Source organism: Anoplolepis gracilipes, chromosome 1 (assembly GCF_047496725.1).
Source record: "Anoplolepis gracilipes chromosome 1, ASM4749672v1, whole genome shotgun sequence".
NCBI classification, from domain to species: domain Eukaryota; kingdom Metazoa; phylum Arthropoda; class Insecta; order Hymenoptera; family Formicidae; genus Anoplolepis; species Anoplolepis gracilipes.
This window is the reverse complement of record NC_132970.1, coordinates 11220683-11245424: the sequence shown is the minus strand read 5'-3', so window position 1 is coordinate 11245424 and position 24742 is coordinate 11220683. Positions and strand designations below refer to the sequence as shown.

At 30.3% G+C, this 24742-nt stretch overlaps 3 protein-coding genes across 3 annotated transcripts; all 3 read left to right on the top strand.

Moving 5' to 3' along the window:
• Positions 1–6801: 6801 nt before the first annotated feature.
• On the top strand, positions 6802–9026 carry Osi14 (DUF1676 domain-containing protein Osi14). The gene is made up of 3 exons (XM_072893433.1): positions 6802–7096; positions 7623–7808; positions 8437–9026. Exons 1-3 carry the CDS (start codon positions 6892–6894, stop codon positions 8814–8816), a joined length of 771 nt encoding a protein of 256 aa, XP_072749534.1. The 5' UTR covers positions 6802–6891; the 3' UTR covers positions 8817–9026.
• A 1380-nt stretch (positions 9027–10406) lies between these two features.
• On the top strand, positions 10407–13338 carry Osi15 (DUF1676 domain-containing protein Osi15). The gene is made up of 2 exons (XM_072892579.1): positions 10407–10815; positions 12926–13338. The coding sequence occupies exons 1-2, from the start codon at positions 10443–10445 to the stop codon at positions 13255–13257; spliced, it is 705 nt and encodes a 234-aa protein (XP_072748680.1). The 5' UTR covers positions 10407–10442; the 3' UTR covers positions 13258–13338.
• Positions 13339–18719: 5381 nt separating this feature from the next.
• Osi16 (DUF1676 domain-containing protein Osi16) lies at positions 18720–20358 on the top strand. Its single transcript, XM_072899204.1, is given in 4 exon segments — positions 18720–18764; positions 18766–18936; positions 18938–19457; positions 19638–20358. Coding segments are annotated over 4 exon segments (1104 nt in total). The 3' UTR covers positions 20006–20358.
• The last annotated feature ends 4384 nt before the right edge of the window (positions 20359–24742 follow it).

Below are 24742 nucleotides of genomic sequence, written 5' to 3'. Positions count from 1 at the left end.
TTTTTTTGAGAACATGTTAAATTTATATAATAATTATTGCTACAGTTTGTAACTAATAAAATATAATAATGTTTTTACATGTATATTACTATTATAATTAATTTTGAATTATTATAAATTATAAATTTATAAATTTTCAAAGAATACCTCAATTATTAATTATTTTATCTTAAGCACAAAAAATATTATTTTTATAAATAATAAAAGAATTTTGCTAATATATCGATAAATGATATCGCAAATTACTGTAAATTTTATGATCATAATGGAAATTATTTGCCAAATTTTCTTACATAAAACGGTTATTATTGCTGCTAGTTATGGTCTTATTTTTTATGAATAGCAAATGTTCACAAAGGAGGAGTTCGTCATTAGCGACATAGTAGCTCTATTCGTAAAGTAAATTTTTTTTAGTATGTATAACGGTATAAAATAATGGTACTTAACTATAAATTGAAACACGCATGAGAGTCTATTTCAACTCAAAAAAATGATCTCTTGATAATGAATATATAAATATGTCTATATAAATGTCTATATAAATTGTAGATCGATTTACTAGTCATTTATTAATATTAATAATGACACTTTTTTTGTATGTCTTAGAATTATTTTAAAAAGTGTTGACTAATTTTAGTAATTTATCGATAAATAAAATTTTAACAAATTTTTTTGCAGTTTTTTTACTTACTAATTAGTAAATCTTATTTCCTAAAAGCATACTGTGTAATTAATAATTGGTACTTAATTTATCTATTGGAATAAAAATGATATTATTCAGCAATATATCAGTAGTATTATTTATTAAAATCTTATTTAGTAATTTATCGATAAATTCATCAAAAAATTTAATTTCTTTCAATGACAACGATGCGTTTGTGTCTAAATCAATAAAAGATTTATAAAAATAATATATATATATATATATATATATATATATATATATATATATATATATATACACATATATATAAATCTTTTATATACATATATATATATATGTGTGTGTACATATTATTTTTATAAATATTAATAAAAGAATTATAATAACATTTAGCAATATATATATTTACCGCTTCGATGTTTAACTATCATGGTCAGGCGTGTGCAGCATTATTTTTCTTATTTGATAAATCGATTAATCAGCATAGAGGCAGATTTTTTTGCAGCCTTTTTACGTACTAATTAGTAAATCTTACTTCCTAAAAGCAAACTGTGTGATTAATAATTGATAAATACTCAATTTATCTATTGGAATAAAAATGATATTATTCAGTAATATGTCAGTATTATTTGTTAAAATCTTTAATTAATATTATTATTTTAACTTCTGCGGCTATGTAGCAAATCTACTTTAAGTGATTTATAATTTGTGACAAGATTTGGGAAAAAATCTATAATATTTATAATTTTATGTGTATATAGATATTCTATAATTATATATACATATATGTGTATCTTAATATATATTTTATTTCTTTTAACATTGTGTTGCAATTATAAATCACTTAAATTGAGGAATTATACGACAGTATAATTTTTGTATAAAAATGTAGTAAATTTTTTTGATACATTGATTATTACTATTGCAATGTTCAATATTATTTAATTACCTTTAATAATAGATTCGCTTTCCGAATAAATTGGCGTAATTTGAATTATTTCTGGTTTACTTTTTAGATAAGCAGGCCGTAGGAAATGAGAATTAGCGCGTCTCTTGTGCTGTAACTACTCGAACGTGAAACAAATTTAACTGATAATAGGTGCCACATCCTCTCACAACAGAAAATAATAATGGTGAAAACGTTCGACGGGGAGAACAATCAATTTACTCCGGTCGAAATATTTCAGGGAAGATCCTTCGACGCAAATAACGACCCAATGATGGAGGTAGACTATAGCTCAAGTGGTACGGGAGTGGACGTTGGATCCTTCGTTACGCATCAGTACCAGGTTAGATGGACAGTCTCCTCCTCTAAGCTTTTCACGGTCCTAGTATATAAACTAATGGCCCGGTCTGGTATGAATATCAGTTAAAATATTATTAGCCAACAAGTCGGTTGCGATCGTGAGATACTCACGCAGTTGTCGTTTTTTTGGGGGGATAAAACGTGATAGTAGGGTGTGTTGCAAAAGAAGAAAAAGAAAAGAACTCCAGATGCTAGAATGTTACTGCCATACGTGATGCTTTTACTACCCGTTTTCGTCGCAGCGCAAGAATCACAATCAATGAATATGGTGGATCGAGGAATGCAACGAAATGACGGTTCTAAAGACGCTTTAAATCGGATTAGTGAAAACTTTTTAAACGCCGTTGATGAACTTTTTTCTAGTTTGAAATTGTATGGTGTAGAAGGTACATTGACAATAATTTAAATATTCGTGATTGGACAAACTTCTCTTTTCAATGCATCTTTGATATTTAGATTTTGTTTTATTCTAGATCGTTTAGTGCATGATAGATGATAAAATGATAAAATAATTTTTTTAATAAAAAATAACACTATTAAAATATACTAACTTATTATTGTTAAGTTTGATCAGCGTTTAATAATATTTTTAGCAAAGGTTTAAATCTTTTGCGTCCCAAAAAATTGACATTTTAACTTTTATTTTTTTATATCAAGCATCAAAAAGAAATACTAAGTTGATTTATACAAATAGCTAAAATACGTTAACATTGAAAGAAGAGATGTTATTAATATTTTTATATTAATATATTTTAATATGTTGTTACAAATTTATTTTTAATAAAAAATTAATTCTTTATTTTTACTATATTAATGTTAGACAGAATAAAATTAAAATTAAAATAATTAATTTATGTGCAATATCAAATAATTTGCGAAAAGAAATTATGAGACACCGCGTGTTAATCAAATTCCGTTAGAGAAGCGTGTAATTGCACATATTATCCATTAAATATGATGCTTTTAGATTTACGACATGAAGTCTCTCGGTACGAAAACATAAGTGCTCTCTTTCTACTCTACTTCCTTTTATTAACTTCCATGATGATCGTACTTAATGAAGAAAGTATACTTCGATAAAACTTACTATATATTATACATCCCGGTTGTCGTGAGAAAGCAAGAGATTCTTCTATAATATTTAATATAATATTTTAAACTAACGTGGTTAATAGAACGTTACAAACAATATAGTACAATACGTTGAGAGAGAGAGAGAGAGAGAGAGAGAGAGAGAGAGAGAGACATGTGATACGTGTACATATATGTTATACATGTACATTCTACCATGCTTTTTTTATACAATATAAAAAAAATGTAAATACAAAGACCTTATAATATGCTTACATACAATTTTTTGTTAAATCTATTTTTGTTTACTGAAATATTGATATATGAATATTTGTTTTATTGCAGAAGGTAAAAAAATTAGGGCTGGTCGGCTGGGTCGGCTGGGCAAGTATATTATTCCTTTGATCATTGGAATTATACTAATAAAAGCGCTTCTGCTGCCTTTGACATTGAAGACATTGGCTGTTTTAAGTGGAAAAGCTGTCGTGCTGAGTTTAATGAGTTTGATACTGGCAGCCATAGTCGGATTGAAAAAAGTTGCCCATGAAAGCAGTTACGAAATAAACAAGTATAGGCGACAGGACCCGTATGATGTCGTCGAACAGACTTCATATGATGTACAAGAGTTTGAACCTTACAGAATTTACACAAAACAAAATAAAAATAAGTGAAAAACATATTAGCATCAAATTTTGTCAGTTATAGTTCCTCATTCTTATTTTTATATTAATATTTGTCCTACTTGAGAATATTAATTACATATTTTAATACTTTGATCAAAGCAATAGGAAAAAAACAATGTTATATTAAAAATGAAGAATTATTTATTCTTCTTTGTAATTATTTATTACTTAATTAAGGTTTATTTATTTTTCTCTGTACTCTTAATATAGTATTTTTTAATAATTACTTTAATAATTTATTTATTTACTTTAATAGCCAAGTATAATAAAATTAAATAAAATTAAAATCAGATATTGTAAATATAATGTATACAGAAAAAGCAAAATATATGTTATCGAATATACCAAGTATTGTAAAAGTCTCTCATTCAAATTGATATCACTGAAAGAGAATTTCACGACGGAAATGTGTTACTTGTCCATGCTAATTGTGTTAACTGCAACATATGATAATCAAAGACATACATTTGTGAAAGTTGCGAGAAACAATGGAAATTTATAGAGAGAAACATACAAATACGTACAATGCACTTATTTATTTACTATGTCTCGATATAATAATAGAAATAGAGAAATTTTAAGATGAGTTATTCGAATGTATTCTGACTCATTTCACTAGCATGATGTAAGAAAGAGAGAAAGTTCCTTGATTCCGTAAGGAACTAGTTTGCAAGCACCGTATCCATTTCCTAGTGTAACCATCAAAGTTAAATTATTCAGTTATAAAAAAATAAATACGTTTTTAACATAAATTTGAGCTATACTTATAATGTATATAAAGTAATGTAATCAAAGTACAAATGTTAACTATATCAATTATAAAGGAATAATTGATTACAACTACAAAAAGATATTTATTTATTATCGTATAATATATGTTAGAATTGTTCTTTTTTGACTTGCGTATTTTTTATAGATATAACTTTAATGAAATATTAAAATTAAACAATATATATTGTATGACATTAAAATTAAACAATATACATTGTACGACAAAAGATTGAGAGAAAGCGAGAAAAGGAACCATCAGTTCTATTCATGTGAAGAATAAGACAGGAAAAAATAAAGATAAGGTTGGAACTCTCTTTTGACCCGAATATAGGTTGTCGACCTTTAATTCTCTAAATCTTATTGAATGCATTCTTAAAGGGATTTTATGTATTATGTAATCAAACTTTTCCATATCTACTTTATCATATTTATAATATAAATAAGAAGATGTGAACAAATATATAATTGTGTATATAATAATTTATATTAATTAAATGAGATTACGAAAATAAAAATTCTTCAATTATTATGTAAATACTTAACTTTCTATATCGTATTGCAAATAAGTTAGTAGAATATTTTTCTAACAAAGAAAAAAAATATATTTTTAAAATATCGATAAATTCCACAATTAACGATTGCCGTATGAATTCTTCTAAAGTATCATATTTTTTTTATTGCAGTAGAGGAAGTAAATGATGGTATCGACGATATTTGTAACCCAGAAAATTAATTGTAAAATTGTCTCTGCTCCTTTCAAGTCAGATACCGTTATACGAAGATGACGAAAGAAGTCCCCTCATACCTGTTAAATATTTAAAGAGATTCACGTGGAGCACAATGGAATGCCTCCCGCGAATAAGGTATCTGTTACCTTTCTAAGTAGTTGCTTAAAAAGTAACGTGATGATGACTTTACTGCGGATTATTATTTTGCATATGACACGAATTTCTATTAATTGAGCATATATTATTTTTAGAATAAATTTTAATAAAATCAATAGATGACAAAGCCAAGAAGAATATGTAATCATCACAAGAACCAATTATTAACTTCCTATTTTACAGTGAAAGTGTGTCACAAACGTCGCTTTCTTACATAACAATTTAAGACAAATTTGGATTGCTTTCTCTATTTAAATTTTAATTATTTTAGAATACTTAACCCACGATGTAATAAAATAATGGAAAAGAAAACAAAAAAATTAACGAATAAAAAATTTTATTAACTCGAGTTATATCAGAAAACCTGTCAAAGACGTAATCTGTAGTTCACTGTATTACCAATGACCATGTGTCTGGGTCAAGGTAAGCAGCTTGATGCACGTGGTTCTACGGGAATGCATCGAATCATTCTCCAAAGGAGATAGAATTCTGGTGCTTAAAAGAAATTTTAATTGGCGCCTTAAAAAGAAATTTTTAATTAAATCGATTTATTGAATTACAATTAAAGATATAATTTGAAATATTTTCATTAAAATTTAAAATTAAATATCCTAAAAATTAAAAGTTAAATATCCTGCAATACATGTATGTGTTTATTCTATTCACAGTTCTAAGAAAAATTACTACTAGAAATTGTCAACATTAAGTGTCACCTAAATGCACACGCACACTCTATTTGTAAGAAAATTGTATATTCGTGATCATGAAACGTGTGCAATTGTGAATGGTGGTGAGGCGCGAAATGTATGCAAATCTCTCGTCTCCATTGTTGTTGATTTTCTAAGCAATCTGTTAAATGTGTTAGAAAATATAGAAAGTGCCGTTTGTCAAAATGTTATTAATGCTACAATTTCGATAAAAGAAAGAAAGAAAATTTTACGTCTTTTAAAATAAAAAGCCATAATTATAAACAAACGTACGAAATTAAATTATGCTTTCCCTAATTGATTTATTGAAGATTCCATTAGATTTTACTCAGATCTTTCAAATGTTCTTTTCTTATATAGATAATCTCTGTAAATCCCTAATGGATATTATTTCCCCTATTGACCTGAATACTAAGTGGTTACTGTGGTAAACACAATAATGTCTACCAGTGATTAAAAAGAACGACTATACTAGGTCCGCCCAAACGGTGACGCGTCTCTCGGCGTAGCCGTGCGTTTGTTTAAAAAATTATCGAAGAAAGTTTTCTGGGGAGGTGGCCACAGCCGACATCTATAATGATGAGTCGTTCGTTTCATACGTCGTCATACACGTTGTCGTCCATCAGAGTGGGGGATATCGAGGAGAGTTCGGTACATGGTGCACACCTATAAAGATTGAAGCAACGCAGGGCCAGGTCACACTTTGTTCCGAAAATTTTCCGGGGAGTAGTTCGCTCCGTCTCGCCGACTGCTGTATCTTGGTGTTTTGTTTTACAACGACTTGGAGAGCGACTAGACAAAAAAGATGAACACATTGTTGGCAGTAATACTTCTCGCTGCGTGTGTCGCAGCTGGATCTACGAATGATTTCAAGGATTCGCTTTGTCTGAATTCTGACGAATCGTTCATCGACTGCGTCTTCATCAAATCGATCAGCGCTCTCGATAGAGCGAGTAAATCGAACGACATCGAGATCGCCAACGGCGTGACTTTTCTACGAGACGTACCGAGTAAGTTTTCATATTTATTTTATATCTTAACTATTTAGTTGTATTTTGAAGATTAGCTAAAATATTAAAATGTTGCTATATTTTTAGTGACATTTTATTTGACCATCTTTTTAAAAATAATATTAGAACGCATTACACATACTGTGTTAATTAATATTATATAACATTAATTTTAAGTGACATAAGATTTTTGTCATTGTGACATTACAATATAAAATATAACAAATATAATATCACACGCATATGTATATACATATACTATAATTTAATATAATATAAACAATACTTATATAAAATAAATATAAAATAATATAAAAATATATAATTACAAAAAATTATTTAGTTGCTTTTTCACGTATCTAATGTATATAATAAAATAAGCAAAACACGTACATGTTTTGGTTAATTAATGTACATTATACAGTATAAATATACGTTGAATTTTGTGTGAGAATATTGTAAAGAAAATAGCAGGTTTTATAGAAAATTGATACTTTATTTTACCAATAAAAAATGATTGTTATAGTGGAACGCACTGGCAGAAGTTCACAAAAGTCCGAGTCGGAGATCCTAAATGAATTACCACGCGATATGACTGACAGAACGATAAAACTTTTTAGCATGTTATATGATTCAACTGTCGCTTTTTTCAAGAGTCATAGTTTGAAACTTAACATGCCCGAGGGCTCGGTCTCTCGCTCTCTGGGTGAAGGTAAGTCCTTTCGTCTTTATTAAGTATTTTGATTACGCAATCATTCATGTTTCCATAACTATATCTAGACGATGAACGTCACGGATTCGCGATGTCATAAGTATAAAAGAATAAACATACCTTTCACCTTCGTGATATCTATATGTACGGCGTCAAACCTGTTCCGGGTAAACTCGTTCTCTTCGAGGAAGCTTGAGATTCACTTTCTTTCGCAAATATGTTTGAAAAATTGAGAAAATTATTGTTTATTAAAATTAGCATGTAATATTCCTATATTTGTAAAATTTCTCTAAATGTATTTAATTTTTTAATTTCCAAATTTTTCGAGCACATATAGATAATTACTTATCTCATTAATTTAAATCTTTCTTTTTCTTTATACATTAAAAATTTTAATATAGTAAATACAAATATAATGTTAAATTCGTAATTATATCTTTTTTATTTAGCAAGTGTTTAATAAGTTATAAATAACAAGTTTTGTCTTGTTACGTATTGAAGTATATATATATATAATTATTAATAATAATTAATTTTATCTCTTTTGAATTGGTTGTATATTTCTTAGATTATACAATAAAATCTCATAATTTTCAATATTAATTAATTTAACTTCTTTCTCAATTAGGACGTGCAAAGATCAAGAAAATGATTTTGCCGTTGATTGCTGCAGCGGGTTTCAAAATCTTTGCGTTAGTGCCAATCTTGTTGGGCGGTTTAGGTCTGCTGGCTTTGAAAGCCTTGTTCTTTGGTAAAATCGCCCTGCTGGTCGCCGGCATCATAGCATTCCAGAAGCTTTTCGGTGGTAGCAACGTGTCAGGAAGTTTCCTCAACAAGAATCCGGCATCTTTCTTTTATGACGCAGCAAGCGGCTCAGGAAATTGGCCTGCTGCTGGTTCCGCAGGGTATCATCAAGGATACTCGAGGAACCTCGACACTGCTGACGCAAAGGTCGACGCTCACAATTTGGCATATTCTGCTCACGCACCAGTTGCTAGCACAAATTAAACGAGGTTTCTTACTCGAGAGTGCCACGTTTATGAAATTATCAAAAGCCATATCCCGGGGAGCCAAAATATCTCCTCGAAGCCATTGGACCCACCTACGACTGCTAGATTAATATTTATTATATATGTACGTCGTAATGTAATTTATTGATTATATAAATTATTTAATAATAATCTTATATATTAAAATAATTAAATTGTTTGTACTTAATAAATTATTTTTAGAAAAAATATCTATATATTTGTAGGATTATGCTATTCCATTTTCTTGTGCAGATATAAGAATTTATCATATAACATAAGTTCGTTTTCTTTTAGAAGACATAAAAAAATTATAATTTTAATGTAGAGAAATTATATCATAACAAATACTCGACATAGTAAGGTGTATTAGAAAATGTCATACGTGATTATTTTCTGGTAGCGCGAAATGTTGACAATTCGCTTTGCAATCGAAGTCGTCCCGAGCTCATATGAGATTCCAATCGGATATGGACATACCTACAGGTCATTTACACTCCCACTTCTGTCTTGTTCGATCTTTCTTTCTCTTCGGTCGTCACCTCTGTCACTCGTTCCATTTCTCTTGTTCGAGTGACTTCCGACTACACGATTCGGGACACAAGTTTTACATACCATACCGTGTCACCAAGAGACACGGAAATCTAATTTTCACCAGAAAGTACGTGAAATGCGGCGATGCATGTAATTGTAAATATAAAGATGATATTCAAATCCAATTATAGCCCAGACTATTGTATGCATACGTAGTGCAAATAAATTGTAGATATATGTAAATGTGAAGTTTCTTAATGAGAAATTGCTTAACTAAACTCATTTTTTTCAGTAATTAATGCAAAGATGCAGAATATATATTGAAAAGAGTAATTGATTGATAAAATATGATTATACTTTTAAAATATAATTTTTTATTGCAAAATTTTAATCTTTAATTCTATAAAATGTTGTAGTTAGATGTTTATATACTCGTATGTAGATATATATTAAAATAAGATTTTGACTCAAATTAATTAAAACAATTTAAATTCTATATTTGATTTTAATTCAAATTTAATTTAATTTTAATTTATTTCATTTAATTTTAATTCATCATATTAAAGAATTTTTTTTTAAAATACCACGTTTTCACATAGGCTGTTGTGGTGTTTTTATATAGAATGTAGGTTTTATAGAGATGCATTTTCTTAATTACATAGTTAATTTTGTACATATAATTAATAAATATTGTAAATAATTGCAAAAAGATAAAAATTTACGTATGTCTATAGTAAAAATAGATAGAACTCATTTTTTAACAGAAAAATCTGTTTGAGTCTGAAAAATACGTAGAAACTCCTAGATCCGAAAGTGATCATGAGTAAAAGGAAAATTTACTTGTACTCTACGTCACGCGATTCTTGTGCGGTGCATGTTTATATTCGCTCTTCAGAGAGTCGGCAGAATTAAAATTCTTGACACTGCTGCCCTTGTACGTTGCTTGCCAAATAGTTCAGCATGGCCCCACCACCCATCGATTGCGAGTCGTATAAAAGAAAAATTGTCCTGGGGCCAAACAGTCAAAAACGTTTCTTCGAAGTTGCACTATATATAAAGCACTTCGCCGACAATGAAGACTAGAGTAATCATCCTCCTGGCGCTGCAACTCGTGACGTTGGTGGTAACTGAACCAATCCAAGAAAATGGAAACAGTTTGGAACATTTAGAAGGAAAGCTCACGAGGGCAATGGACGAACTCAATAAAAAGAACATTATCGACATTTATGGTGATATGGTTACTCTGCGGAAGATCCCGGACGACGGAAATTCGTCGCAAGAGAGTGCAGATCCGCTCGTGAGCAGAATCGAGAAATTTCTAAAAACTCGAAGAATAGAAATTAATTTCCCTAATGATGCTTCAACCGCCGGTTTATTCGGACGCGCCCTCGGCCAGAAGAACATCGACATAGAACTCAAAAGTCTGACAAGCGGAGCGTCTGAAGGTAAACAATACATCAGAAAAGAGTTAATATTATGCTTAAAGAGAAAAAATATATTAGCATTGTTTTATGTTTAATAGGTGAAGTAAATGTTTTCAAGTTAAAAATTAAAGAAAATTGGAGCACTTATCTCTTTGTAAATTTGCATAAAAAAATTATGATCCGAATAATCTAGGAAAATATACTAGTAATGTAGCAAATATTATCTTTTGATATTATTGAAACTTTTTCATGTGATAGTTTTGATGGCGTGCAATCCAAAATATTCAATATGAATAAAATAATAAAGATCGCATTTTTAAAAAATTATTTTAGTTAATTCAAGAAACAATTTCAATAACTTTCAATTAATAAAAAATAATAAAGGTCAATTACGAACACAATAGAGAAATGCTTGATAAAAAGTGTTATTTTTTTAAAACAATCAAATGATCGTGATATTTCCATATGTATTTTAAGAAAATAAAAATTTTTGCTTTTAATACGCACCTCTTACTGAGTTCAGACTCGTATTAGTTTATTATTTTTTATTATTTTATTTTAATCACGTGAGTCTATCTTATATTTTTGTTTTATTATTTTTAACTTTTAACTATTTCTTTTTAATTATATATATATATATATATATATATTTCTAATTATATATATATAAAACTAAAAAAAAAATAATTTAAAGTTTGAGGCTAACACAGATAAAAGAAAATGATAGTACGGAAAATAGAAAGGAAAAAATAATATAATTTTCACTATAGATTATTATAATAAGTAATATTTGCTCGCGTACAAAATATATTTTTAACCATTACAAATAATTTAAAATATTTGACAATATTTTATTAATATTAGCTTTATATAAATTGTTAGAATAATAATTTATATATATATATATATATATATATATATATAAATTTATTAAATCTATAAGTCTAATTTTGTTTAATGCTATAGTTACATTTTTCTACATTACATCTTCGTGTGTATTATTGGGTTAAACAGTATTTCTTATATAGTTAATATATAATTGTATAATTTAATTTTTTTATACTAGATGAATTTATCGGGATTTGATTTTGCGCTTTATTTTTTTTATATAGAATTAAATTTTTCCGCAAATTTTAATAACAATAAGCTATTAATAATAGCATTAAATCTAAGATTTGTGTTAGACCTTAATTCCAACACAAAAGTTTCTTGTTCTTGCCTAACGTACGGATCTGGTATGAATACATCATTCGACATCATGGGCGCAAACTTATAGCGTCTCACCTTTCTAAAGTCTTACCAATGAGGTTTAAGTAGTCCATGAATCTCGCTATTCATTGGTTGGAAAGTATAACTTGCAGCATCTTCCTTTTCGAATCAGTCGTGACCGAAATACCATTCACTCATTTTCTACATCTCTTTAGCATAGTTCCATCTTTTTTTTCATATTTCCTCAAATTCTTTTATTTGTATATTCAAAATATTTGAAATATGTGTTGTGTCTAAAAATATTCAAAAATTCGGATTGTATATATATTATTATTATTATTGTTCATTAATAGCCGGGCTGAGAAAGAGAGACCGAAACGAGAAAATACATATACATAGAAAGCTGTAACGATGTGTTCCACTTCTATCATATCCGTGAAAACAGATACCGGAGGTGGGAGTGGATCGAAGTGGGTTACCGTTTGATAGGTTTGGTGGGATTCCGGGTTTCTGGGACGGCTACTGCGAGATGTCTAAGAAAGACCTTGAACGAGAGTGTCGCGTGTCGAAGAAAGTAGATTGGAAGATGAATGTCAATTATAGTATTTTAGAAATGCTCCTCGTTTATTTAAACATCCTATATAATTATTAATATTTAAGTTTTAATCGATGTGCTCTACATTTATATCATATTCAATACAAAAAAAATTATATATGTTTCGATGTATTATGAATCTTTTTTTATAATATAATTTGCTATAATTTGATTTTTACACATTATCCTTTTTCTTCTCAAGTGTGTGTGTTTTCATTATAATTATTAAATATTAAATATATTATAACTACATGTAATTAATTAAAAAATGTTAATAAGGAATATAATTATTTACAAAATAAAATATGTGATATATATTACTTACAGCTCGTACAAGGTTGAAGAAGCTGATTGTACCACTCTTACTTCTGTTGGGTCTAAAGACAATAATTATTTTGCCTATCGTGATCTCCGCAATCGGTCTGATAGGCTTCAAGGGCTTGGGCGCAGGTCTTATGTCGCTTGTGCTTTCTGGCGCGGTAGCCTTAAGGGCCCTTATTACACCACCGCCTCTACCAAGAGTCAGCTATGGCATTGTGAGACCGCACGAAATTCATCACGATCACTGGCATAGGTCAGAACAAGAAATTAATCAACCCTATAAAGGCTGGACTCCGGAATTCAATGGAGAACAATATCCATATCAAGACATTCCATAAAATGCAATGTCCTTGCCACTTGTTCATTCATTCATTTATTTATTTATTACGTGTCTCTGACACATACTTGCTTTATATATAAAATAAAATAAATCGTTTTTTTTTTTATACAATTTTGTCTTGATTATTGTACAATATTATTGATTGAATTATCAAAGATGTCATATCATCGTGAATTATCGGCGCGAATTGTCAAAAACGTCATATCATTGCGACATCGGCAAATTACTAGACTCAGATGTCATATCTTACTAATGCTCGACCTAAATATGAAATCGACAATACGGATTATTTTTTACAATGAGAGGATATTAAATAAATAATTACATATATAACATATCGAAGGATTGAGATATATATGTACAGATATATATATATATATATATATATATATATATATATATATATTATATATATATATATATATACATATATATATATATATGTGTGTGTGTGTGTGTGTGTGTGTGTGTGTGTGTGTGTGTGTGTGTGTGTGTGTGTGTGTGTGTATATATGTGTGTATGTATGTATATCATATAAACGGGTTACTCACTCAGTCGGTTAGACGAGAAGGCTAATGACCTAGATGGAAGTTCACGGACGGAGAGAAGATAGAATGCTGTTGCGAGGGTGGGAGAGATAGCGGAGAAAGACCGGATCAAGGTGGGGAACTAGGAAGAGGAAGGAAACGAGGTCACTGTGTCACGCAAGGTAGGAAAGCGGATCGTAGCTATGATTGGTCTACCGAGTTCCCCCTCAACGTTGCGTACGTATCAAGGGCAGTGGGTCATTGTCTCCACGTGGTTCTCCACTTCCACTGCCAAGGTACGACCGTGGCCTTCTTGGTGGGAGCTGGAATAACGGCATCGGTTGTGATTAGTTGAGTCGTTCGAGAGGAGTGGGACGGGAAATACGGGTATATATGAACTGTATGAGAGGACAGCACCGTCGAGAAGTGACGAACACGATGAATAACGCAGGTTCCAACTTTCATGCATATTTTTTTTTAATGTATATTATTGTTTATAAGACGCCATAAGTTTATGTTTTTATCTCGCCAAAATCGTGGAAAGTTTTAACATGTATATTCTATATACTTAAAATATTAGCAATTATACATTATTTGTTTAAATTTATAATTAGTTTTTTGTATTTCTAATTATAATGAAAAAATGCAACAAAATATCTAGACTTGATTAGATTTGGAAATATTATTTTGCCTAAGTTTGTCTTCTCTTCTCTTATGTAATATTAAAAGTTACAAATATTCTATTACATAAGCTTGTCAAATCGCAAATGTACTTTTTATAAATACATTTTTGTGTAAGTAGTTTCAAAAACTTTCTCTCTTTACACGTATACTTCATTTTTATAATATTATTATTTACTGTGATTTTTTAAAAATATAATTCTATAAATATAAAAAATATAAAACTACATGTGTCTAATTAATGTTTTGAATATTGATAAGTATGTACTTTTAAAAAATAAAATTTTTTATGTGTTTTTTAATAGGTGCTCATTGTTTTCTTTATATATATATATTTTTTTTTTCTTTTAATTACAAATATTTATATGCAAAAAAGACATTAATGTAATAATATTTTATTATTACATTAATGTGTATTTTTTTAAATCTATGTATATATAAATAAACTATATACCACTTAAAACTTTGGCATTTTCTTATGTTAAATAAATTAAATTAATATATTAATTCACATATATATTACAGAAACAAAATGTTGAAAAAAGTATTTCACAAATATACTGTTTGAAATATAATTATATATCTATCTATATACCTCTAAATATAGTACTATTAGTTTATAAAAATCGAAAATTTTGTCACAAATATTATAAAATTTATATATATTATTTTTAATATATTACATTTTTGCAGTACAGAAAGATAGTTTGTCAGAAATAATCTTCTTTATTAATTAAGAAATTAGATTTAGATATCTCTAAATTTATTAATCTACATTAGTACAGTTTCTAAACATTATTTGAATGTAATATCAAGTAAAGATTATGATTGCGGCAATCAATTATTTCGCACCTTGATATGATTGGACCAACAACGACCCGACTGTTAGAAATGTAACTCATTGAGAAAACCACAGCGTAATCGTGATAGCAGATCACTATACTCTTACAAATTTCGCCGCGTAAAAGAAATTTGTAACTTTTAACATTCACTTCGAATTGCCACGAGAAAAATGCAAAAGTATAAACGCACGCAATGCATTTTTAGTACATAACGGATATGCGTTCTCGAATTAACGAGGTCTATGCAATCACTCGGGCAGCACCAAGTGTATCAGAAGCAGTAATTTCACCTTTCTTCTTTTCTTTTTGTTTGACACCTGACGCATAAATCATATATGCACTACATACATATGCTCATATTATACATTTCTCTAAAATGAATTCATGCATTCTTTAAAATTACTAAGTTTGAAATTTTCGACATTTTTGACAACAAATTGATGTAAATAATGTATATACAATAAGAAATATATAAAATTTTTATAATATATGTAACTAGCTGGACACATTTTAAACAACTGATTAACGAAAATATATAATATTTTTAAGTTTATTTATTAAGTATACATACTTCTTATCAAGTATGTTATATTATATCATTTCCTGTCTAATGATGTGTATCAAGAAGAGCAAAGATATTACAGTGAGATTTATAAAGGTTTTAGAGGAAAATAAATACAATAAAATAAATAGGTCAGATTTTTCTGTTAAAGCAATAGAATCTTATTTTTCCTAAAAGAAGATATCTAGTGACACAATATTATATAATTTATAGAATAAAACAATAATTTATATGCTTGTGCATACGTGTGTCAAAGTAAAGAACGACAAAGATTGTTTTCTTAGAAGCAAAAGAATCGTCTATAAAAATGTTAGAGATACGTTCATTAGTAATGCGGTAAACACACAACGTTCATAAACAAACAATGTAGTTTTTAACTTTCTAGTATAATTTTTCTAATTTTTCCAAGTTATGTGTATTTTTCTAAATTTTTAACAGTATCAGTATTGATACTTCAATAGTTTAAATTTTTGAGATTATGATTCGCTGTGATAACTGTCAAGGAGAAAAATTATTGACACATTTTCTTCGATAATCCTGCGTGAACGTTCCCTGAATTGTGGCAAATTGTTAGGTAAATGTGAGCGATTTTCTTGGAATAACGCCTGTCTCAATTTCAATTGAAAATAGGCTAATTATAGTGTTCTGGAACGCACAATCATTGTCTTTATACGAATTCACTCACTGCAACATTATGTTCGCACTTACAAATGCATACTATAATCTATTATTTTTGAAATATTCCATAATCAAAAAAATTTATATTTCTTTGTCATGGATTTCACATATTATTATCACGATAATAAGAATTTAATTTGAAAGATTCTTTTACTTTTATTCAAAAGAAATTTTAAGAGGTTATTATTTATTTTGTATATAATGTGCTCTATTTGTTTTAAAGTATAATATAAAAATTTGATACCTGGAAAATTTAAATTTAAGTGGAAATAAACGTATTAACTTTTCTTTTCTCTATCTTTATCTGTTATAGGCTATTTGATGATGAATCGTGAGATTAAATGGCATTATTTTTTTATCAGATGTCCCAAATACAGGATAATATTGCGGTTTCAGTTAATGCCTTTCTAAAAACCAGGAATCATAGATTACATTACGGATAGTTCTGGTTTAGGTTTGAAAAAAAAGACAATAAAATCATAATGTCAGAATGAGTGCATAAACGAACGTGAGTGAATCGAATCTGCATCAAATTTTTAAATATTTTCTTTCACTATAAAATTTTTTATTCAATTAGCGATGAAGATAAATGCAAAATATTTTGATTTTATTACAAAATTTTCGATTTAATTAGTGATAAAGATAAATGTAAAATATTTCTTTCCAATTTATCCCTTTCGTCGATGTTTACGACTGTAAAACGCCTACCATTGGCTCGATCTGTCGCACGTAGCTTAGCGAGAACAGGAACAGCGTGACGCGTTTGAGATCGTGAGATTATTAACGAAAGGAAGGCATCGTATGAAAAAAGAAGCAATAAATGGCGAAATGAATGCTTCGAGAAGAAGGCTAGTCCGTTCTAAGTCGACACACCTGCCGCGTGGTATGCAAGCGCGTCATATCAAGACGTGCATGCGTTCACCGCATACAGATACATACGTGCATGCTACGATAAGATCCTATCAAGTTGCTCGTGAAAATCGACTACGTACTTTCACATTGGCAGATCCGTCTGAAGCGCCGTTGCTCGAGCGTAGCGCGCGAAAATCGGATCTCCTACGAGCTAGCTAAACTGGACTGATTTAAAGTAGGACTCCCGTCTCGTTTCGCCTCGCCCGCAATAATATTTTCACGATATACTCCTATCGATCAATTTTTCAACTTGCAATTCTTGCTTGCTTGCGTCCGGCTCGCAAACTTCGTAAAATTTGGCCTCTTGGTTTCATTCATGAAATCGAAAGTGACCTTGCGCTGGTTGATTGAGCGTCCATGATACCAGCGATCATTGATCAAATAATTTATACGTGTTTAGGACGATTAATTCAAATGATTAAATCCTTATGTCATGTCATTATTTCTATAATAATTAGAGATTTTTTTTTGTTCTATTCTTATAAAATTACATTTTTGTAATAACGCAACAACAATTTCCAGATTATTTCGATTAAATATATAGACACTCTATACATATTATATTTTTTGCTTAATATAATATTATATATCCTATATAGTGGAAAATCTTATTATATTTCTTATTTTGTAAAATAAAAAATATTATGTGACAATAGATAAGAATCTATAAACATAATTTTATAAATTTTTATAAATTAAACTATATATAATATATTATATATTACATGTATATGTATATATATATACATCTATGTATATATAATCAGGTGAAAAGAGATAATATAATTAATATATTTAATTATGCAAAAATTTGATTTATATATTTTTTTCAATCTTATCTTATAGTAGTAAATAAATATATATAATATATTAAATTATATGATTATATGATAAATTATAAAATTATAAACTTTTCTAAATAAAAGAGATATGGAGAAATTCTCTATGGATTGTAGATAAAAAATGCCTAAAAAATAATTAATTGCAGACACATAACGTATTGTTAACAATTAAATTGATAATCGAGACGATGAGCATTTGTTCTCATTCATCATTTATCGTACTCGTTTATTAGTAGTTTTTTTCTTACGTTTAATAATAGTTTTTTTCTTGCGTAAATTTGACTCAGATTCGAATTCTCCGCTCTATTTGACGCTCCCTCTCGCTGCAGCTACTGGGCGGCTGCGAAAGGCCCCTGCCTCCTCTTCGGCATCCACAAAGAAGAGAGTTCCGTCGCTGGTACTCTCAACTATGGAGAATGTATGAAACGACCGAAAGGCAAAAAGGAAAAAGGACTATCTGTTGACTCGCTCTATATATACTGCAAGTATCCGAGGGTATGCCCAGTGCACGATACGCGTCTCATCCGTCAGCTTCCTTCGTCTTCGAGGATATCGCGCTGCTGGCGATCCGTAGACCTAGAACGAAAAAAATTCACAAATTCTTCTTACTCCAACCAAGTTTCAAGGGAACATCCAAAAAATCGCGATGAAAGGAATTACGCACGACGCCCAATTGTCACGTTGTCATCTTCTTCTTCTTCTGGTACTTTTTCTTTCGGGATGCGTCAGCGCCGAGATCGACAGACGCACTTCGAGGCAAACGGTGGAAGAAGCGCCGGAAAATCTGGCGTCTAATTTAAACAAAGATTGCGGAAAGTCATACAGTGCCACATGCCTCAAACTGGACGTGGTGTCTTTCCTCGATAAATTGTCGGAGCAGGAGAACATCGGTATCCTGCCGGGTGTATCTGTGATCAAGGAGAACAGTTCCGATGTTCCGGCATCGGAAGTAGTCGCCAACTTGGCGAGGGACTTCCCGAACGATGTTGAGAAAAGGTTGGATGCCTACTTGGTTCACAAGGTCCGCAGTTACCTTAACAGCCACTCAATCTCTATCAAGCTTTTCGATCCTAGGACCTTTGAAGCTGCCAGAAGCTTTAACGAAAATGCACTTTCGCAACTTGGCTTGGGTGGCAATCAAAATGTTGAAACAGGTTAGAATTTATTTTCATTATTTATTAAGTAATAAAAGAAATAATATCAAGAAGATTATTATATGATCAAACACTTTAAACTCAGAGAGCTTATCTTACAAAAATATATTATTCGAATTAGTATTTTATCTCAATCGTTCACGTTTTAAAATTTTAATTAACATTTTATATTCCACACAGGACGTAAAAAGGACAAAGGTCACGGTGGCCTAATGGCTGGTCTGCTGATGATGAAGGGCACTCTCGGCGCGATGGGATTCGGTGCGTTGGCACTCCTCGCCGGAAAAGCTCTGATGACCGGTCTATTGGCATTAATGTTGTCTGCCATTATCGGTCTCAAGTCTTTAAGCCACCATGAGAAAAAGACCACGTACGAAATTGTCAGCAAACCAGTGTACAGCAGCTCGCATACGCATAGCTCGGAGGAGCATCACGGACACGGATTCGGCCATTCCGGATACGGAAGATCCCTCGATTCCGTTCACGACTCGCTTCAACAGGCAGTGCTGAAATATGGCAACGCACGCGATCGCAGATCGATCTTATAGAATTAATCTCAGCCCGATGATCTAATCCGATGAGTAGTCCGCACTCGTCGGTACACGACAGAACCATTTTTAGCACATCTCTACCTCACCGAGTTTCTTCTTTTCCTTCCTGGTCTTTTAACGCTATATCACACTATCGCGTCTTGTCCTCATGTCTATATTTCTATGTCTCCTCATCATCTCGCTACGTCTCTTTCTCTCTCTCTTCTCTTTCTATCTCGCCATCATCATACTTTTTATCCGCCACTCTAAGATCTCATTTGGCTTCATTTGTCGTTTCATAAATTATCATACTCTTATTATTATTTATAGTTACCTACGTATATTTATTGCGGTCGCCCCGTTGCATTTTCGACCAGTGTCTATTGAGAAAGCGTACCATCGTCGTGCACGCGGATTACCCAAGATCATGTACATGATTTTTGAATATTTATTTTGTTACTGTTAAAGTTGTAATAATAAAGAATATTGTAAAGATATATATGTAAATGTCTTGTCATTATTATTGTAATAATTGCAGCAATCATCAAGAATGTATAATCGCGAAATACGTATGCTGCAATAAGAATATGCTTGTCATAGTGCTTAGCGATAATCATCAGGAATTTCGTTAATTTAAATGAAAAAGTTACGTTGAACTCTTTCTAACTAGCCCGCAGAAATGCATCGTATAACCGCATCACGCGCTGAAAAGTGTACATGTTTACTGTTACAGTAATTTAATTGCTATGATTAAACGTAGATATCTCTGAAGGTGAATGTACGGACCAATTAAGAAGTAATAAGGCCATCATCTTTACCACGTTAGACGACCATTAGGCTGGCAATTCTGCATCGGATCATAAAGTGTTGCAATTCTCAAGGCGCGCATCACACACACACACATATGTTTAATACATACATATAATAAAATACCAAGAAAATACCAAGTATTTCGATATATATTTTCAACAGCAAAAACAAAAAATTTAAAAATAATAATAAGAAAATATAATCAAACATTTAATAAAGTAATATATATATAAACAGAAAATTATTAAAAGTTTTAATTATTGGTTATTCTTGTTTTTATTTTGATTAATTAGTAAAATCTATAATCTTTTAAGTTAAACCTATAATCTTTAAGTTTTAAATCTGTTATTAATTTGTAATTAATTTGTAAGTGACACAAATTGTCTCATCTTTGAGATGATCTTATAAGCGTGTCAACTAATATAGCAGCTGTAATGCTGTATCCGGAAACGTTTGTTTTAACTTATTGTATGTACTATCTAGTTGTGGCTAAAACTCGATGAATGATTCCGATTTGCCTCTTCAACCTTATCATTACAAAATTACTTGTCTCTTGCTGCAAGTAATAACAATCGTGACATAGCGCCCCGAAGATACCGCCGAATGACATAAATCCCAATGTATATAAACGATCGCGATGATCCAAAGATCAGTCAGTGTCAGTCAGTGTATTTCTGTCAAAGTTATCTCCGTCATTTACTATCGTCATCGATCAGTTTTAACTATTCAGCGTGCAAAAGTGCGTGAACCTATGTTTATTCTTTGTCTATTGATTGCGTACGCGATCCATGCGAATGCGTACGAGAAGAATGAGATCCGAAACGTCAAGGATTACATTCTTGATACGGGGTTACGTAAGGCACCAGTTGAACGTCGAATATTCAATCTCAAGAAGAATGGCTTTAAAATTGACTTAAAAATAGTTCCATCGTCTAGAAATGATTCCATGAGAAACAAGGACGACGATAATTTCCCGCCGTTTCCCATAAAGGATTTAGGCAAATGCGTTATTGAATTCTCGCTCGGGTGTATCAAGAAACGTTTCGTTCGTTTCTTAGAAACAATAACTCGCCTCGATGAAATTACTTTGCTCGGACAAGACATGAAATTGGTAAAGATCAGAACAATACATAATAAATCCGACGGTCGAGCCATGAATAATACAGACGTTAGCATCGAACGCAGCTTGGATGATTTTTTCAATTCCTTCAGTCTGCGTATCACATTACCTAGATGGAACAGTAAGCGTGAAAAGAATCAGATCGATGTAATGTACGATGAAGTAGCTGTAGTGGAAGGTTAGTGTAAAAAAAATATTAGAACAAGATTACAGACACGCAATACAGACATAAAAGACATTAAAATCTTAAATCTTCAGATATAAATCTTAGGAACCTTCAAATATTTTTAAGTATAATTTTAGATATATCTTTAGATATAGAAGTTTAAAAATCTTCAAATATTTTTAGGATTTGTTGTGTTGTTTAAAAAATTATTATTCTTATAGTTAATTGTTAAATATAATTTGTTACAGGACGAGGTAAGAAAGACAAATGCGGTGGAGGTGGAGGTGGATGTGGAGGTGGAGGTAAGATGAAAGGTGGATGTGGAGGTGGTGGAGGGTGTCAAATGATGATGATGGGCATGCTAATGATGATCAAAATGAAGCTAATAGGTATAGTATAATTTTTTCGATATTGTACATATAATTTTTCAAATATTGTACATATTTCTATTCTAAAATTTTTTAAATTATATCGAAATACCTTATTATAATGAAACTTTTTATAATAATTTTAAATAACATAATTTAATATAATAATTCTTAATAAAAACTTTTAATATAATAATATAATGTAATATAATAATTTTTAATAATATCTTATTACAATAATTTTAAATATCTGATATACAATAGGTATGATGGCAATGAAAAGTATGGTGATGGGCGGTATGTCTCTGATGCTCTCCATGATGATGTTGATGAATAAAATTGGAAAGGGTGGAGGCGGAGGCGGAGGCGGTGGCCCATGGCAAGGTGGTGGAGGAGGAGGTATGATCATTTTTTTAAATATTGTTATGTTTTATATTTAATATTGTTGAAATCTACATATAATTAATCTTTTAATACTCACACTAATTTACATTGTAGGTGTCCTATTTTAAAACTTTAATAATTACAACCCAAGACAAAATTAACTTATGTAATTATATAAGATCTGATCATATATAATTATATCCGAAATTTGGCGCCACACAGTCATGCCATATAATGATATACATAATTCGGATATGACGAAATATGACCAGATGTATAATTTTGTATCTATTTTTCTCTCAAGAAACTTTGATAATTTATAATAATATGTAGAAAATCATTATAATAGCAATCTTTTAACAAAGTCTGTAAATAACAAAACTAAATATCTTTGTAAAACATTAATAACATCTATATCTTTAACCTGATAACACTTTCTAGGACAACTCAAAGAAATTGTACTACTTACGAAAGCCTCGGGTGGTGGTGGCGGTGGCGGTGGCGGACCTAGTGATAGTTATGGTGCACCTCCACCAAGTAGTTATGGTCCCCCTTCAGGAGGAGGCGGCGGCTACTCAGGCGGTGGCGGTGGCGGTGGATGGGGTCGCAGTTTCCATAAACGGCCGATGATATTATCGTACGACAAAGTGATTAAGAAGGAAACCGCAGATGACGGATTTAATCGCTCTCCGATGATAGGAGAAGTTATTTCAAACGCGGAGAGTATCGATTATCCGGACTACCAGGATTACCAAAAATCATCGTCAGAAATAAGCTCAAATTCCATGATTTCTAATTGGAACAGAGCAAACAATGTTCTCTATGAATATGGAAACACCAATGTAACTGCTGATTCGGTAAAAAATACTTCAAACATAGAAACAGCAGTAAATTTAGAAGAAAAAAGTTTTATATTCAACAGAAATCCATCTACAGAAATTAATCTCATTAATAAAACCGAAAAAAATGTTGACTTAGCAATAAACCCAAATCAACCTGATGTCACTCATAAAACAGATGAGACATATATGAATGAGTGGCAGGCTACAGCTGGAAAAGTAAATTCCAATAATGTTTCATCGTCAAATTCCAATATAAACGAATTACAGGCACAGTCGTATTCTAAAAATATTCCTTCCTTACAGGGAATTTAGATCCATTGTTAATTGTATAGCATATTATTGTGTATGAACGTTTTTAAATAAAAGATATTATTGTAACAATGATTGAAAAAAATGTATTTTAGTGATATATATATATTGCTTATGTTTTCAGTGTTTTTATAAAAAACATTTTTGAATAAATTAGATTAAAAATTATATAGAATATATATTTTTAAAAAATTGTTTAATTTTTTAGTAATTACAACAATTTAATTTAATAAAAATTAATGGTATTATATTGTTAGTTTAATAATAACCATTATATAAATTTTTTTCAAGAATTTGTTTAAATTGTTTATCGATTTTGTTCGTAAGATTGTGGCGCAATCTTCTGCAGAGTCTTCCAAGCTTCTTTCCATGAGTTTCTAGTAAGTAACCGACCTTGAATGTTACCGGAAGTGTACGGAATCCATTTTATCTGGTACACTTGACATATCGGTTGAGAGCCTTTGAAGAGTGTGAGGAACATCGATACCAGGTGTCGAAGGTTATTCGTGTAGTCGATCAAATTCAAGATTTAGCAGATATATGCAAATCACTTTGGAAAAATACAGATAAAACATATTTAAGGCCTATAACGGTTTTTTTCTTACGTCATGGTCCGTAAATTTCTATTTCTTCTACATTGCCCATTCATGCTAAAATCGACCGCAATTATTTATAGTCACTTCTATTTGAAGAGACATTTCTCACATCGACTTTTTAATGTTAGCATTTATTGTCAAATTTCTTAATTTGTAGGAC